This window comes from Mauremys mutica, chromosome 2 (assembly GCF_020497125.1).
Source record: "Mauremys mutica isolate MM-2020 ecotype Southern chromosome 2, ASM2049712v1, whole genome shotgun sequence".
NCBI classification, from domain to species: Eukaryota; Metazoa; Chordata; order Testudines; family Geoemydidae; genus Mauremys; species Mauremys mutica.
In genome coordinates, this window is record NC_059073.1 from 72,479,575 (window position 1) to 72,499,129 (window position 19,555).

The 19,555-nt window shown below is 38.1% G+C and overlaps 1 protein-coding gene across 3 annotated transcripts in view; it reads left to right on the forward strand.

Annotated features, from left to right (window-relative positions):
- The window catches only part of RB1CC1 (RB1 inducible coiled-coil 1), a 179,118-nt gene that overhangs the window by 52,400 nt on the left and 107,163 nt on the right, over window positions 1-19,555 (forward strand). For 2 of the 3 annotated variants that reach the window (XM_045005840.1, XM_045005841.1), the window contains exons 6-8: window positions 7,215-7,417; window positions 7,749-8,184; window positions 18,502-18,672. In XM_045005840.1, the coding sequence (XP_044861775.1) occupies window positions 7,215-7,417; window positions 7,749-8,184; window positions 18,502-18,672 (810 nt within the window). The remainder of the gene's footprint in view (window positions 1-7,214; window positions 7,418-7,748; window positions 8,185-18,501; window positions 18,673-19,555) is intronic. The other variant, XM_045005842.1, reaches the window with a different exon arrangement.

The window sequence follows — 19,555 nt, forward strand, 5'->3', positions numbered from 1 at the left end:
TGCTAAGCTTGTGTTGACCAAAAATGTCTAGTCTTCTCTTACCTATTTGTATTTTTCTGTATACAATACAAAGGTTGTATTTGGAGAAACTGATCTGACAAATGTCACATCTTTTCAAACCAGCTGAGAATTTACGTTGAAACACTAACATCTTCATGTAAGAAAGGGATTAAATAATGTTGGTTTTGTAACTTGCATTTTTTCTTGCACACTTAGTAAATAAAATTAAGGGTTCAGCCTGACTGTTGTAAAGAACCCTAAAGTATAGGGGTTGGTTCTGAGGTGCAAAAGTAACATCTAAAATCCGTAATCCATGACAGCCTCTTGTAATTTACCATTGATATGAAAGCTGAATTTCCAAATAGAGCTTTTTCTTCTGCATTACCTCTGTATGTGGCATTAGTGAGATCACTACTGGGATACAGTGTCCAGTTTTGGGGTTCACACTTTAAAAAGGATGTTGACAATGTGGAAAGGTTTCAGAAAAGAGCTACAAGAATGATTTGATACCTAGAAAAATATGCCTTACACAGAGTGACTAAAGAAGCACCATCTATTTACTTTATCTAAGAAAAGGTTAAGAGCTAATTTGATCATGGTTTACAAGTATATATGCGGGGCAGAGATCTGATAGTAGATTTTTTTTTTAACATTGCTGAAAAAGGAATAATAAGATCCAATTTTTGGAAGTTAAAGCAAGACAAATTTAGATTAGAAAGAAGGAACACTTTTAACAGTCTGATTAACCACTGGAAACAATGTACCTGGGAATGTGTTGGATTCTCAATCACTTTCAGTCATTAAGTCAAGACTGGATATCTTTGTAAAAGATATTCTGTAGCTCAAACAGAAGTTTAGGGGCTTCATGAAGAAATTATTGGATGCTGCTCTTTTGTCTCCATTATGCAAGAGGTCCAATTAGATGATCACATTCCCTTCTGGCTTTAAAATCTGTTCATTTTCCTCTGAGGTAAGGAAGGGGCCCAAGGCAATGCAGGATGCCTGTCAATTGCTTTACCTTTGTAAAGAAACCTCCCATGTTCCCTGAAGAGGTACAGGGTAAATAATAAAGATTCTTCTGTGCCTCCTGGTTTCGCTGGGAGCCCTACACCCTGCACATGTCTATCTTCAAGGCAAAAGTTCTTACTATCTTGTGGTGTCAAAGATCACCCATAATGCTGACCAGGGCTGTGCATTTGTGCACTAGAATTTTCCTGTTAACTGTAGAGAGAGGACTTTATTAACGGAGAAAGGTTGTTTCACAGCTCTTTTGGCCGTGAAGGCCTGTACTCAGCCTTGGTCCTAAATGGTTTGAAATGGCACAAGGTGTTTCTTGATCAGCTGGACTTTCTTGAGCTTTGATTCCTCAGTCACCAGAGGGAGAGTGCTTTTCTGGTAACCAACCTGGCTTTAGGAAAAGCAACAGAACCTCCTGTGTGATGGCTGAATGTGACTGTGGAGACATGATTTTTCTGAGATCTGAAGGGAGAGTTCTGGGGGGATATTGGAGCAAATATGTATGGTCCCCATCTTTAGTTTTGACTTTGAATAATTTTTGAGCCTTTTTATGTCTAAAATTGCTGTGATGCCACTAGAATATTTCAGTATCAAGTAGAGGGTAAACTAAGCTCCCTTTCGCTTCTCTTCCTTTGGGACTAGTTTTGCCCCAATTTGTAGAGGATTCTTAGTGTACTAAAATAAGCACTATAAAAAAAACCCTCAAGATAAATGTTGAATATCTTCTTTCATTGGGGAACACTTGTGTGTGTTGGATGAGATGGCAGAATTGATTGCAAGGTGGCATATAAACGCAAAAGAAGTTTAAACACCTCCCCCAAAAGGGGGAGGGGAGACAATTTTAAGGCGCAGAAAGGACTCAAGGCAGATATAGAAAAGGTAATTTCTATGGCAGATTAGGAGATCTGAGGGGAAACTGATATCTGCAGACAAATGAATAGGACTGAGGATCACCTGAATTCTCGGAGGAAGAAGAAAAAAATCACTGGGTTCCAATCAGTATCCTAGTTACTGATTGAAGGGTCTTGCCTCTAGGTCTGCACAATAGAGGGCAATCCATAAAAGGAATAGTGGTAATGAGAGAGGAAGTAGTAAGTATATAAAGGTTATGTCATGTTTCCTAGTCAGGCATAAGCTATCCTGTTCTTTCCTTACCAGCATACTAAGCATTTGCTATTCTTTATTTTACTAAGACCTGGCAAGAATCATTTTTACACAAATCCACTATTTTAAGTTTTCCTCTCATTTGAGATACTCTGGGATAACTTTAATCAGCAGATGGAGTTAGTACTACTGTCTTGTATATCGTTCCACATGTTTCAGAGGTTTGCTTACTCTCACTTGAGCAGTTTCTGTCTTCAGCAGATAGAGTGGCTTGCTCACAAATGAGAGATGTAGGAGGCTTTCTAACTGAATGTGAGGCAGCATAAGCATCATGATATATCTGGTGATCATGCTGGCAGACCAGCAGACAACCAGTTTTAGCAGAACTTTTCTCCCTGACTTGTAAGAGATGCTCAGACAGATCTCTGAAGGAAACACATGCTAGGGGAAGCGTACCACAATCTCAGGACCTTCACTACAAAAAATAGGATGACTGCTTCTGAGAGAAGCGATTTTTGACTAGCCCTCCCTTCTTTCAAGGCTCTGCCTCATGCGTTTCTCTAGCCAATCAGTTGGCTAAGTCTAGGCCAAGTCTAGAGCCCTTTGCAGGAACCCTACAAAAATGTATTGCTCATGACCTGTGTAGAGGATATTCATTCTCAGGCTTTCCTGGAGCTCTCACTAGTGATTAATGCACGGAGCTGGAGATTGGGAGTCAGAGATTCTGTTCCTGTGCTCTACCACTGAATCTGTGGATTTCGGTTAGATGCTTCTCAGAACCTGTTTTGTATCTAAAATTGGGAAATACATATTAACGTCTACATGTCTTCTATTAGATAATTTCAAAGTACTTTAGTGCAATGTATTGTCCTCTCAGGGAGACACAGTAATACAATGCATGCTCCTTGCCTTCTCAAAATCTGTTGAAGGGTATTTCCATTGTGTCATGGGACTGTTTCTGGATCTTTTCCCTTTGTTTTCCGACACCTATACTTGTATCAAGAATCTCAAATTTTGTAAATCCTGTATGGGAGTGTGAGGTCCCTCTAAAGAGTTTTTTGAATTTACTTAAATCATCTTGAGTCTGGAATAGTTGTCAACAGAAATATAGATGCAAGATGGTGGGGCAAGATTATTCATTGACCACCTTGCATTCATCTCACCATACAGACGTGTAAACCATGGTCCCTGCGCTGAATGTCTTGCAATTTCTATGAAACGGTATATAGATAAAAAAGGGGTGGGGATTGGTATAAGACTCTGAAGACATCATGTAAATTGAGTTGTATCGGGTAGTTTTCTTGTCAGTTCTGTATGTTGGGATTAAAATTTTTTATTTTTCTTTACTTATCTGTTCTACTTTTTGTATACTAAATTGCTTTATCTCTAATGTCGAGTATGGGAGGGCTTGTACGAAAGAATTGAGGAGAAGATGAGGACAAGAATTTTTAATAGAGGAAAGATGGGGAAACGAAGCAGAGTTGGATGGTGAGTCAGGTGCAAGGAGGCACAGTCAATAGGAAATTTCAGTTCTTGGAGCAAAATATATTGAATAGTGAGGTGGAGTTTTGGATCAATTAATTTTCTATTTTCAGAGCCTTTCAGATAGTAATCCACTCCCAGGAAAGAAAGGCTTTCATGGAGAGCGAAGACCGTAATGTTTCCAGTGCACGGGCTCTGGAGAAGGTTAGAGCCAGCTGGGGAACAAAATGTCAGAAACTAACTCAGGGCACAGCCCCAACACATGACATAAAAAGATATTAGGTGCAGTAGATAATCCCTTTTTGACAGTCCAACAGTGCTAGAATAGTCTTTGATCTCTAGTGGTGTCTCATGGGATAAAAGAACTATCCACTATTGTTATAAACAGAGGAATATCTGAAGTACTGGAATGTGGGAGGCATCCAATCTTTTTTCCTGAATAGGGAGAAATCTTCTTGCTCAGATGGTCATCAAGATGATAGGGGAAACCCAATCGCTTTGCAAATAATCTAACTGATTTTAGACTTCTCAGCATGTATCTTCAGTGTACCATGCCATGGTGTTCAGTTGAAGGAATTGCTCTGTAAATCTGTTTGTGGATGTCAAATTCTCATTTTGCAGATGTTTTGTTTAGGCACCCTTGAAATGTTATGGATCTTTGTACATGCTCTGACTTTTCTTTATTAAACATCTTGATGGTATTTTTTTTGTGGTGAAAAGAGGAATATAACTGGGTGGTATCAGAAGGTAAATGCTTTCTTTATACATGCTTACCCTACAGTGAGGCATTTTGCTATCTTGGTAGCTTGTTTTTAGTCCTGTTACATTCTCTCATATATAAATACTCCTTGGGGCATTCAGCACCAAAAAAATCAAACTTATGCAAATGTAATTAGTCAAAATAACACCACATAATCACTCTAGTTTAAATTAATTTGATAATTTAAAAAAAAAATGTCTGTCAGCAAATATGTCTGTAACAATACAGACACACACAAAAATTCCCCCAGGAGTAGAAATTTAAAGAAACCCCTATGACAACCCAATTTCTGTTTATCTGCCCCCCTTCCATATCCCTCCCAAGCCCAGTCAGGGGGGCCAGACACCTGCAATCCCTTCCCCCCAGAGTGCTCCTGCGGAGCCCCTCCCAGCCAATACATCTGCACCCCATTCCTTCCCAGAGCCCAGACATCTGTTCTCCCCGCTTTCCCCTCCTCCCCCCAGAGCCTAGGGATCCAGAGGTAGAAACAGTCTGATGCTTGGTCCCAGGCTTCCATGGTATTTCCTGTCCCTCTTCTTCCCCCAGGGCATGTTGGAAACTGCAGCTGCCAGGAATCCTCTAGCTCCTTCTCCCTCCCCCCCAGCAGTGTCTTGTATGTGCAAGCTCGACTCTGCAGAGTCCAGTGGCACCTAGTGATGCCTAGCAGCACTGCAGCTCATTTCTGTGGGGGAAAGGAAATTCTGCACACACAATGTTAATTTCTGCAAGATTCTGCATTTTGCAGTGGTACAGAATTCCCCTAGGAGTAATGTACAGTATGGGGTAAACTATCCCCTCTTCTAGTGGCTTAGAATGACAACAGAGTAGCAGCAATTCCATCCTTCTGCCAGTCTGTTGGACAACTCCTAGAGTTTCTGGTGTACAGAAACAAATTTAAGAATGTATCCCAAAAGTTGATTTTTTGTTTTGTTTTATTTTGTTTTTTTAATCCGGTGATGTGTTTTCTTTTAAGTGTTTGCGAGACTTTACTGTGAAATTTTAAGGTTTTCCTGAAGACTGTATAAATACACAGCTTTATAAACACAGATGCTACCCAAGAATTCATTTTGCCAATAGTCTGGAAGATAGCACTGTTCAAAAGGTTGTTAACTTGGATGTAGTGGAATATTGTCATGTTGCTAGAGACTTGAAGCGGGATCTGAAAAGTTGCATGATGTTTTAAAGTCAATTCTAACATTTTTTTTGAGAGGCCTACATGTTTAAAAATGTTCAGGTGTTGCTGACTGATTTAGGGCCCTGTCTCATTTTCAAAAGGAATTTAGGCAGTTAGGAGCCAAAGTCTGATTGACCATCACTGAGAGTCAGGCTCCCTTTTGAAAATTAGATTAGGCTTCTAAAGCAGGTGTTACAGCACTGAGCGCAGCAATGCCCGAGTAACTTAAAATTTGGGAGCTAGATTATCTTCGTAGAATAAATTGCCTAACATTTTGGCCCAGAATTTAATGTACTTTCATCATCACACACTCAGTAGCAAATGTATTCTGACGAATGCTTATGTGTTTGGGTTTTAATATTGATCTCACCATATATGAATAACTTAAAAAAGAAAATCAATCTTATTCTAGCTTCCACACACAAAGCTGTACATGTGTACAGTTAACCGTGGATGATGTGCAGTCACCGCTTAGTTAAGTGTGGAATCTACAATAAGTATCACTGTTTTCTTTCCTTTCTTTTTTCATAGGTAGAGAGGTTGATATTAAAACCAAACACATAAGTATAATCAGGAGGACATTGCTTAACAGAATATGCAACTTCAAAGGTATGTAAAGATTGGGGTGTAAACCAAAAGACTTCTCTTTAGTTATCTTTCCTCCTTTAATGTAATTATCTTCCTAAATTTAAGTACCTTGTTCTTTTTAAACTGTTAGCTGTAAATTAGTACATTTCCTGTTTGTCATTACAATAGGAAAATTTGCAGTTTTTAAACTTGAAAAGCAAAACAAAACTAGTTGTAAAGGGGCAGTACTTCAGTACATTGTTAATAGGATGCAGAGTTTTTAATGTCCGATTCAGCTGTATCTTGGGTTGATGATAACAAAACTCTTGACTCTTGATGGCTGTTAAATGACATGTGAAATAAATTCGTGGTGGTCACCAGTTGCATTGTGGGCACTTTTCATTGCTACTCACGTTGCACCTGGTTTAAGAATTAATTTAAACCTTCCTTTGATTAATTTCCTCACCTCCTACATGTCTCCCAACCTGCCCTCCTACCATCTTTTTCTTGTGCTGTTTTCCAAGCTGCCTCTTTACATTTAGATTTCCTACCCTTTGTTATAAGCTAGATAACCACTTCTTCATCACAATGTTTTTCCTCCTGAGTTTGCCTCTTCTGCAAACCCCATACTCCAAAAAAAAAAAAAAAAAAAAAAAAAATTGATGATGTACACTGCTTTGATATTTGATCTGATTTCTTGTTGGAACAGTATTGGCTAATTTATGTTGTAGGTTTCTGGGGCCAGGACTGTCTTACTTTCTTTTGGATTAATATGACATTCAGTAAAAGGTCTTGAGTAAATTGAGTTTCTGTCATCTAATACAATTTTTGTTAAAAAATAAAAAAAAAAGTAAAGAAAGGTTGTATTACTTTCAGTAAATGTTTTTAGGGATGTTTTTAGGGCCAAACAACTGTACATATTTAAACACTTCCTTTTACACTTTCAGTGTTTAATTTTCTGTTAGGCGTCAGTCCATAGTTTTTTTGAAGTATGATAAACATTTGAGTACTGCACTGAATGCATTACTGCATTGAGTACAGGTTTAGACTGATAATTTAATTCTGTTAATTTACTTTTTCTTTCTTTCTTTTTTTTTTTTTTTGGCATAGGAAATGTATGAGGTTGCAAAGAAGCTTTGTTCCTTTTGTGAAGGTCTGGTCCATGATGAACATCTTCAGCACCAAGGCTGGGCTGCCATAATGGCCAATTTGGAAGATTGCACATATTCTTATCAAAAGCTGCTTTTCAAGTTTGAAAATGCATATTCAAACTATCTGCAGTCCATAGATGATATTAAGCTGAAACTCACACAGTAGGTTTGCTGTTAGACTCTTCAATAAGAAAGTGCCCCACACAATCACTGCATTTAAAAATGTTTTCATGATTTTATATTTCCACAGTTCTTAGTAAACCAGTAGAAGTTCTGAATTCTGTACATTTGTACTACTTTTGTTGTATTTGGTATCATACAGTAGGTAACTTCATATGTTAGAATATTCATTCCCTATAGCTTTCTTAAAAGCTTACTCCTGGGGGAATTCTGCACCAAAAAATTAAAAATTCTGCAACAAAAAATTGCCTACCTTAAACTTTTTGTAAGATTAGTTTCTTGATAGATGTTTTGTTTGTCCTTTATTTTAAAGCTTGGGGACAGCTGTTTCTATAATGTCCAAGATCCCGCTGCTGGAGTGCCTAACCAGACATAGTTACAGAGAGTGTTTAGGAAGATTGGATTCTTCTGTTGGGCATGGAGGGGCAGAAAGTGAAGAAACCGAAGATGAGAAGTCTGCTGAACTGGTGCTTTCTTCTGATATACCTAGAGTGCACAATAAATCACTTTTAGGCTCATTTTGCAAGTCTGTGGAACATTCAGCCCTGGACAGCACAGATCCTGGAAATGTCAAAGAAGATAGGGAATCCAATCAAAACACTACTGTTGAGGACAGTAAAACTTCAGTGGAGCTTAACGAGACTGATCTGCCTTCCTTCAATGTCTCTCTGTTGGATTGGATAAATGTTCAAGACAGACCTAATGATGTGGAATCATTAGTCAGAAAATGTTTTGATTCTATGAGCAGAGTAAGTTCACACTTAAAAAAGATGTCTTAATGAAATAATAGGAATTTCCCATTTAATCTTTGTTTGGTTTCCAGATGCTGCTGCTGTTGAAGTAAATGTTGATCTGACTTCAATTGTTTTAACTTTGTTCCTCCTGCAACTTTCTGCAACAAAGGAGAAAATGGAGAAGAAAAAATCAAAGGGCTGCTTAGTTTGAAAATTTGGCCATCCTGAGATTGGTTACAATTTCATGAGATTAGTTGTCCAAAATGTGGTTGGTGGTGGTTTTGTTTTTTGTTTTTTAATTAAAACGGCATTTATTTTTGTTTCAGAGTAGCAGCCGTGTTAGTCTGTATCCGCAAAAAAAACAGGAGTACTTGTGGCACCTTAAAGACTAACAAATTTATTGTAGCATGAGCTTTCGTGAGCTAAAGCTCACTTCTTCGGATGCATAGAATGGAACACACAGACAGGAGATATTTATACATACAGAGAACATGAAAAGGTGGAAGTATGCATACCAACAGGCAGAGTCTAATCAATTGAGATGAGCTATCATTAGCAGGAGGAAAAAAAACTTTTTGAAGTGATAATTAAGATGGCCCATAGAAGGTGTGAGGAGAACTTAACATAGGGAAATAGATTCAATTGGTGTAATGACCCAACCATTCCCAGTCTTTATTTAGACCACAGTTAATGGTATCTAGTTTGCATATTAATTCAAGTTCAGCAGTCTCTCTTTGGAGTCTGTTTTTGAAGTTTTTTTGTTGCAAAATTGCCACCTTCAAGTCTGTCACTGAGTGGTTAGGAAGGTTGAAGTGTTCTCCCACTGGTTTTTGAATGTTATGATTCCTGATGTCAGATTTGTGTCCATTTATTCTTTTGCGTAGAGACTGTCCGGTTTGGCCAATGTACATGGCAGAGGGGCATTGCTGGCACATGATGGCATATATCACGTTGGTAGATGTGCAGGTGTACGAGCCCCTGATGGTCTGTCTGATGTGATTAGGTCCTGTGATGGTGTCACTTGAATGGATATGTGGACAGAGCTGGCATCGGGCTTTATTGCAAGGATAGGTTCCTGGGTTAGTGTTTATGTTGTATGGTGTGCGGTTGCTGGTGAGTATTTGCTTCAGGTTGGGAGGCTGTCTATAAGCAAGGACTGGCCTGTCTCCCAAGATCTGTGAGAGTGAGGGATCATCTTTAAGGATAGGTTGTAAATCTTTGATGATGCGCTGGAGAGGTTTTAGTTGGGGGCTGTAGGTGATGGCTAGTGGTGTTCTGTTATTTTCTTTTTTAGGCCTGTCCTGTAGTAGGTGGCTTCTGGGTACTCTTCTGGCTCTGTCAATCTGTTTTTTCACTTCAGCAGGTGGGTATTGTAGGTTTAAGAATGCTTGATAGAGATCTTGTAGGTGTTTATCTCTGTCCGAGGGATTGGATCAAATAGGTTGTATCTTAGAGCTTGGCTGTAGACAATGGATCGTGTGGTGTGTCCGGGATGGAAGCTGGAGGCATGTAAGTAAGTATAGCGGTCAGTGGGTTTCCGGTATAGGGTGGTATTTATGTGACCATCGTTTATTAGCACAGTAGTGTCTAGGAAATGGACCGCTTGTGTGGATTGGTCTAGGCTGAGGTTGATGGTGGGATGGAAATTGTTAAAATCTCGGTGGAATTCCTCGAGGGCTTCTTTTCCATGAGTCCAGATGATGAAGATGTCATCAATGTAGCGCAAGTAGAGTAGGGGTGTTAGGGAACGAGAGTTAAGGAAGCGTTGTTCTAAGTCAGCCATAAAGATGTTGGCATACGGTGACGGAAGCAATCTATGTAGAAGTCTAGTCTGTTGTTCCGACCCTCTGGACTACATACTAACCCACAGAATCCTTCCTACCACCGCTATAATAAAAAGGATTCTGCATGGACTCCTCCAGAGGGTCGGAACAACAGACTAGACTTCTACATAGATTGCTTCCGTCACCGTGCACGGGCTGAAATTGTGGAAAAGCAACATCACTTGCCCCATAACCTAAGCCGTGCTGAACACAATGCCATCAACAGCCTCAAGAACAACTCTGACATCATAATCAAACAGGCTGACAAAGGAGGTGCTGTCGTCATCATGAATAGGTCGGAATATGAACAAGAGGCTGCCAGACAACTCTCTAACTCCACATTCTACAAGCCATTACCCTCTGATCCCACTGATGATTACCAAAAGAAACTACACCATCTGCTCAAAAAACTCCCTGAGAAAGCACAGGAACAGATCTATACAGACACATGCCTGGAACCCCGACCAGGTGTATTCTATTTGCTACCCAAGATCCATAAACCTGGAAATCCTGGACGCCCCATCATCTCAAGCATTGGTACTTTAACAGCAGGATTGTCTGGTTATGTGGACTCTCTCCTCAGGCCCTATGCTACCAGCACTCCCAGCTATCTTCGAGACACCACTGACTTCCTTAGCAAACTACAATCCATCAATGATCTTCCAGAAAACACCATTCTGGCCACTATGGATGTGGAAGCCCTCTACACTAACATTCCACACGAAGATGGACTACAAGCCATCAGGAACAGTATCCCCGATAATATCACGGCTAACCTGGTGGCTGAACTTTGTGACTTTGTCCTCACCCACAACTATTTCACATTTGGGGACAATATATATCTTCAAGTCAGTGGCACTGCTATGGGTACCCGCATGGCCCCTCAGTATGCCAACATCTTTATGGCTGACTTAGAACAACGCTTCCTTAACTCTCGTTCCCTAACACCCCTACTCTACTTGCGCTACATTGATGACATCTTCATCATCTGGACTCATGGAAAAGAAGCCCTCGAGGAATTCCACCGAGATTTTAACAATTTCCATCCCACCATCAACCTCAGCCTAGACCAATCCACACAAGCGGTCCATTTCCTAGACACTACTGTGCTAATAAACGATGGTCACATAAATACCACCCTATACCGGAAACCCACTGACCGCTATACTTACTTACATGCCTCCAGCTTCCATCCCGGACACACCACACGATCCATTGTCTACAGCCAAGCTCTAAGATACAACCGTATTTGCTCCAATCCCTCGGACAGAGATAAACACCTACAAGATCTCTATCAAGCATTCTTAAACCTACAATACCCACCTGCTGAAGTGAAAAAACAGATTGACAGAGCCAGAAGAGTACCCAGAAGCCACCTACTACAGGACAGGCCTAAAAAAGAAAATAACAGAACACCACTAGCCATCACCTACAGCCCCCAACTAAAACCTCTCCAGCGCATCATCAAAGATTTACAACCTATCCTTAAAGATGATCCCTCACTCTCACAGATCTTGGGAGACAGGCCAGTCCTTGCTTATAGACAGCCTCCCAACCTGAAGCAAATACTCACCAGCAACCGCACACCATACAACATAAACACTAACCCAGGAACCTATCCTTGCAATAAAGCCCGATGCCAGCTCTGTCCACATATCCATTCAAGTGACACCATCACAGGACCTAATCACATCAGACAGACCATCAGGGGCTCGTACACCTGCACATCTACCAACGTGATATATGCCATCATGTGCCAGCAATGCCCCTCTGCCATGTACATTGGCCAAACCGGACAGTCTCTACGCAAAAGAATAAATGGACACAAATCTGACATCAGGAATCATAACATTCAAAAACCAGTGGGAGAACACTTCAACCTTCCTAACCACTCAGTGACAGACTTGAAGGTGGCAATTTTGCAACAAAAAAACTTCAAAAACAGACTCCAAAGAGAGACTGCTGAACTTGAATTAATATGCAAACTAGATACCATTAACTGTGGTCTAAATAAAGACTGGGAATGGTTGGGTCATTACACCAATTGAATCTATTTCCCTATGTTAAGTTCTCCTCACACCTTCTATGGGCCATCTTAATTATCACTTCAAAAAGTTTTTTTTCCTCCTGCTAATGATAGCTCATCTCAATTGATTAGACTCTGCCTGTTGGTATGCATACTTCCACCTTTTCATGTTCTCTGTATGTATAAATATCTCCTGTCTGTGTGTTCCATTCTATGCATCCGAAGAAGTGAGCTTTAGCTCACGAAAGCTCATGCTACAATAAATTTGTTAGTCTTTAAGGTGCCACAAGTACTCCTATTTATTTTTGTGGCTAGCATGGCAACACTTTTTTTTTTCTTCGCTAACTTTGTGATGTTACGTACCCAACAAAATATACCCAAACCTGTGTGAAATCAAGGATGTTCCTGATCCCACGGATGTATAACACAATTTCTGTTAAACAAAAAAGATTAAATCCTCTATCATGTTAAAAACACAGGAAAAAAAATTGAGCCCATTAAATGGATTTTGACATTTGTACCAGCAGATGGATATAGATATGCTCTTAGAGTAGCTTATATCTAGCTGGGTGTTCCATTTCTGTCTCCAGTAGAGAAGCACCATGCTCTGAGTAATTTTTAGATGGTTGCTTGTTAGTGACTTTATTATCTTTTTCTTGATTTTTAACTATTGACCTTTGTAGCCTATTAAAAACCTCTTCCTCATGAATCCTTTCTCATTTCTTACTAGTTGTAATATGTAATTCTTAGTTTAAAACAAGTTTTTAAAAATTTTATATTTTATTTTGTGATCTTAGTTTTGCATTCATTATAGTTGTGCAACTCCAGTAAAATGCTCCCTGTAAACCAACACAACAAAAGTCTCTGGTGTCATGAGGAGGAGCGAGGGATACTCTATGAGTAGGTGTTCCTTTTGTGAGTTTGTGCAATTGATACTTGAGCCAGCTTCAAGGAGTACAGGCTAAAGACTCTCTAAATACAAGCTTATGTCCCAGGTGACTAAAACTAGTTTCATATAGTCTGGTCACTGCAAAGGAACCAGCTTTCTCCTGACCTGTAATTGCAGAGACCAACCCAGCTGCTAAATTACCCAATTTCCCCTTGACAACAACAATGCAGTTATGGAAGTGATGGTATGTAAGTGAAGATTTGACATTTTTTAGATTTAATTAGAATTCCTAAATTTTATTTGCAAAGAACTTAAGTTGTTGCACCCCTTCCTGTTTGTTTGTGTGTGTGTTTGGCTTTTTTAGAAAATCTGATACTTTTCAGAATGATTCTAAGGCTTCCGTAATCAGTATTAGCTTTGTGATTTGATCACACTTAAAGAGAGAATATGTGGCGACATATTACAATATGCTATTTAAAAAAAAAAAAGGTAAATTCTGCTTGTCATATGAAAAAGTTTCTGAGCAAAAAGTGGGAGTCTGCAATCAGTTCAGACATTTTCAATCTGTCCACCTTGTCTGGTAAATACAATTGGAAACAGGTTCCATTTTTGGTTCTGCACATGAAAGAAACATTCTTAATGCTGAAATCTGAGTGTCTTCTGCCCAACTCCCATTGTCGATCACATTTACTTACCAGGTTCTGTATGGGGATACCTCAGGGCATATTCCACCAAATTTAAATAGAGGTAATTGGAAACAGAAATTAAATTTTCAAGTGCAAAATGTATTACCTTTAATGCCGTCAATATTATCAGCAGTGTGAATGCAGCACTTGGAATGCTGAGTGACACAGAGGCAATAGGAGGAGTTTAAAGACAGCTATTTTGTTATAAATATATCGATGTAAAAGCGGTAAACCTGGAAAAGAACAACGTATAGGTTATATAATTCTAACCATTTCATATAGGTAACATTTTGTAACATTTGTAACAGTGTACTTTGACCCAACTTCCCTTTATTCTGTGTTTGTGCCCTTTGCCTTCATCTAGCCAAGAGACCAGCCAGAAACATTTGTCATTCAACTACTGCAATTATGTCTGACCTTTTATTACTTAACTATAATTGCCTTCTGTAAATATTCAAAAAGGTGAAAACTGAGATGATTCCTGTTAAAATAAAGTTGCTCTACTTCCAGTTATGAAAATAATTTTATATGTTAATTTATTTTGAAAGCTTTCAACCAGATTTTTGCATCTCTTCAGAGAGTAATGCTGTCCATAAGCAGAACAAATGTAGGTGCTTGATCGGTTTTGACCTATTTTTTCCCAGAATAAAAACATCAAAGCAGCATGAGAGTATTTAGTTGTAATTAGAACATTTTAATTTATGTTGTTTCAACAAGAATACAGACAACAAACAGCTGAGTGTTTGAACACCGTTGATTTAAAATTAAACTTTGAAATTGGAACTGAAAAAAAATATTTAATAGGGCTGTCAATTAATCACAGTTAACGCAAGTGATTAACTAAAAAAAGTAATCGCGATTAAAAACATTGATCAGTTTTAATTGCACTGTTAAACAATAGAATACCAATTAAAATTTATTAAATATTTTGGATGTTTTTCTACATTTTCATATATATTCTGTCTTGTAATTGAAATTAGTGTAAATTTTTTTATTACAAATATTTGCACGGTAAAATTGATAAATAGTATTTTTCAATTTACCACATACAAGTACTGTAGTGCAATCTCTTTGTCATGAAAGTGCAATTACAAATTTAGATTTTTTTATTATATATCTGCACTCAAAACAATGTAAAACTTCAGAGCCTACAAGTTCACTCAGTCCTACTTGTTCATCCAATCGCTAAGACAAACAAGTTTGTTTACATTTACAGGAGATAATGCACAGTGTCACCAGAAAGTGAGAACAGACATTTGCATGGCACTTTTGTAGCCAGCATTGCAAGGTATTTACATGCCAGATATGCTAAACATTCAGATGCCTCTTCATGCTTCGGCCACCATTCCAGAGGACATGCTTCCATGCTGATGATGCTTGATTTTAAAAAAATAAAAAGAAATTGTGACTGAACTGTTTTGGGGCAGAATAGTATGTCCCCTGCTCTGTTTTACCTGTGTTCTGCCATATATTTCATGTTATAGCAGTCTCTGATGATCTAGCACAAGTTGTTCATTTTAAGAACACTTTCACTGCAGATTTCACAAAATGCAAAAAAGGTACCAATGTGAGATAGTTACAGCACTCGACCAAAGGTTTGAGAATCTGAAGTGCCTTCCAAAATCTGAGAGGGATGAGGTGTGGAGCATGCCTTCAGAAGCCTTAAAAGAGCAAGACTGATGTAACTACAGAACCCGAACCACCAAAAAAGAAAATCAACCTTCTGCTGGTGGCATCAGACTCAAATAATAAAAATGAACATGCATCACTCTTCACTGCTTTGGATTGTTATCGAGCAGAACCCATCATCAGCATGGATGTATTTTCCTCTGGAATGGTGGTTGAAGGGACATATGAATCTTTAGCATATCTGTCATGTAAATATTTTGTGACACTGGCTACAACAGTGCCATGAGAGCGCCTGTTCTAACTTTCAGGTGACATTGTAAACAAGAAGCAGGCAGCATTATCTCCTGCAAATATAAACAAACTTGTTTGTCTGAGCAATCGGCTAAATAAGAAGTAGGACTGAGTGGCCATGCAGGCTCTAAAATTTTACGTTGTTTTATTTTTTAATGCAGTGTTTTTAACATAATTCTACATTTGTGAGTTCAAGTTTCATGATAAAGAGATTGCACTAAAGTACTTGTTTTAGGTTAATTGAAAAATACTATTTCTTTTGTATTTTGGGTTTTTTACAGTGCAAATACTTGTAATAAAAAATAAATATGAAGGAGCACTCTACACTTTGTATTGTAATTGAAATCAATATATTTAAAAATGTAGAAAACATCCAACGTATTTTAATAAATGGTATTCTATTATTGTTTAACAGTGGGATTAATCATGATTAATTTTTTAATTGTTTGACAGGCCTAATATCTAAATATATATCCTGTGGCAGAATGTTTATTTGGTATTATATTTATCCTGAGATGACATTTTGACATGTAAAACTGGAATAGGCTAGCATTAATTTATTGATTTTTTTTTTTCATTGCTATTTAGAAATATGAACCATGCAACTGATTTATGATGGCATTTCTTGCTAATCTCCTTTATGGAATTCTTCCTGTTTGAATTCTTTGTAGAGCGGTGGTTTCCAAGCTCTGGTCTATGACCATTGGTGGTCCAGGGTGAACTAGTATGTTCTGCATGGTGCTGGCTTCTTGCTTCTAACTGCTTCTATAGACATCCAGACATAGCTTCTTGTAAAAGCAGTTGGCAACAAGGAGCTAATGTAGTTGCTTCTGTTAGGGCTGCTGCTATGTAATCAGGAGGGGGCGGGAAAGAAACTACCATAGACAGAAGCTGCTATCTACCAATGAAGGAGGAGTCAGATCCTGCAAATGGGACTAGAGTAAAACGCAACAGGAGAGAGTGGGCAGAGAGGAGATCAGACAGCAGGGTAGTATGTGCAGAAGAGTGAAATGAGAGAAACCGAGATCCTTTTTGTTCCAAAAGGTCAAAACCACAAACTGCATTAGTTAAAAATAATGTAATTACCTAATACACCTCTACCTGGATATAACGCGACCCTATATAACATGAATTTGGATATAACGTGGTAAAGCAGCGTTCCGGGGGGGGCGGTGCTGCGCACTCCGGCGGATCAAAGCAAGTTTGATATTACGTGGTTTCACCTGTAACACAGTAAGATTTTTTGGCTCCCAAGGACAGCGTTCTATCGCGGTAGAGGTGTATTACTTTTCCATGTAAACAACTGTTGTAGTTGCGACAAAGACGATATATAGTCATGAATGGGATTGTAATTGGGAGGAGGATCCAGTTGATGACTCTGTTAAGAGTTCATCCAGTATTTGAAACTTTTTGAGAACCTTTAGTACAAATAGTTCATTTCAGTTTTAATACTGCCTTCCATGACATCTCAAAAAGGCTTAAAAAAATCCTGAAGTATTGTATCATTTGAGATGTCCTGTGGCTATTTAACTTCAGCTGTTTTCTTCTGGAAATTAAGGCTAATTCTAATTGTTTTTTTTCTTCCAAGTTCAATCACTTTCCAACTTGCTTTCTTTTTCCTACTTTCCTTATTATTATTATTATTATTATTTATTTTGGAGTAAATGGGGTTCTCTTTAACTCTAGTACCTCTTTATGTTGTAGTATCCCTCCTTCAAAGTTTCATGTTGCTACATCCCACAACATTTGCAGCAATACTGGCATTTGCTACAATATCTTAGGTCCTAGATTATGTACTCCTGGCTTTTATGTAGGCATTTTCTTCATGTAGGCATTCACTTATGTATATGGTATCGTAGACTTCAGAGTGAGAGTTCTCATGTGACTAAATGTTAGAGTAGTTCCCTAAAGATAATGTTTACTGAACTCTCTTGCAACACCAGGTTTGCAGTAGCTGTTGTAGATAACTTGTTATGCCACACTATCGAAGGGTGACATGCTCTATGCTCTTAATTAGTTTGTTCAGAACTGTGTTCCATTGAAACAGATTGCAATCTTCCCATTCTCTTATAACTGAAGAATTTATATTCAAAGGCTCTACTTTTTTTCACTAATTTTGAAGTTGAATTGGAGGAATCACTCCAAAGCCCTGTAGATATTATTCTTACTCTTTTAACATCTGTTGGTGGGCTTGTAAGGGTGGATGAGTCAAACTTTTCATCCAGCAAAAAATTAGTGACTACTTTTAAATTTAGTAAAAGTTTTAAACGTAATCAGAGGTGGTACAGCTCTGTAACATCCTCAGTTATTGGTTTATAGTGAATAGATGTGCCTATCTTATGGTGAATAGATGTGCCTATCTTATGAAGAGCTGTCACTTTAGTTTTCCATTTTTTTTAAATTAATCACTGTTTCATTTTCAAGGACCTGGATTGCATAGTCTAATAGTTCCCAAACTATTTCTAATTTTATGCCACAAGTAAGAACAAAGACTAAATTGTAAAATAACAATAACAACACCAAAACAGAATATGTGGGATACAGAAGAAACTCCCAGTGAAAAACTAAATCAAAAGTTAAGGAACTGTGGGTACATCTGCACAGTAAACAGCAGCCTGCTATAGTGAGTCTGAGTCTGGGTCTACAGACTCAGGCTCCTACGATGGTGCTAAAAATAGCCGTGTAGCTGTTGAGGCTCCCGCTGGAGCTTGGGCTCTGAAGCCCACCTCCTCTCTAGGCTTCAGTGTAGACATACCCTAAGAGAGCAAAATAATTTGGATGAATTTTGATATTTTGTTTTCTCTAACATATTCATTTCATTTTTTTTATTTATTTTATTTTTTTGCTCCTGCACTAATCATTCAACGTCAGTGTTGACATCATCTTTTTATTAATGAGTTGCAATCTGTTGTACACAGTGTGAAGTATTTTTTTAAAAGCCTCTAAATATATGTATAATTACAGTCTCTCTCTTCTTCCATCTTTTAGCTTGATCCAAAGATCATTCAGCCCTTTTTGGTAGAATGTCGACAAACTATTGCCAAACTAGATAATCAGAACATGAAGGCGATTAAAGGGCTTGAGGACAGGCTTTATGCATTGGACCAGATGATAGCTAGCTGCAGCAGACTGGTAAATGAACAAAAAGACCTTGCTCAGGTAAAAAAAAAAATTTCTTGGGGTGGGGGAAATAGATTAATGTAGCACAATATTCTAATAAAACAATTAAGCATATCTCTTTATGTGAAACAATTTCCAACACATTTAACTTTATATACAAGAATATTACAAAAACATGGTAGCTGTGGTTTTTTTAGGGTAGAAGGTGCATTTTCCTTATAATTCTTATTTTTTGGTTACTTCTCACGTTCTAGAATTAACCTTTGGGATGAAATGTCTTCTCCTTATTTTCAGTACATAAGGGCAAATTTGGTAATTTCATTTGTTAGTTTTAAGTTATCACAGATGTAGACATAGTACTGGGTCATTCATTCAAAAAATGTAAGGATTTTTGTTGTTTTAAAACATTGGCTGTGGTAGTTGCCAGTACAAAATCTTAAATATTGTACTTAAATAAGTGGACTTTTGTACACATTAACCCACTTCCCCCCTATCACTCTACAGAGTAAAACAAATGAAACTGTAAACCCTAGATATAAAACAGTGGTCAAATAAATGCACAGAGAAAATCCAAAATTACAGTTCTCACTGTAACTGTAGCTCTGACAAACTGCATAGTTTGTCAGAGCTACATATGGCAAAGTGGTCGCGTTAAAATTGCTGTGGGAACCATAATTCTGAAAGTCCTCACGTTTTTGTATTTAAATTTTCAACTATTTTGATTATAATTTTTTGCATCATACAATCCCAAATCCTGAGTAAATTACAAATATATTTAATGAAGTAGAGAATATTGTTCCCTCTGTTTCCATCAAGATTATTTTCCCGTTTGTATGTCTGAGCATTTTGGCATGAGTTGGATATATAAGATGCTAAACACAAAATCAACTCTGAGCATGAAAAAGTTAGTGTAAATTATTGA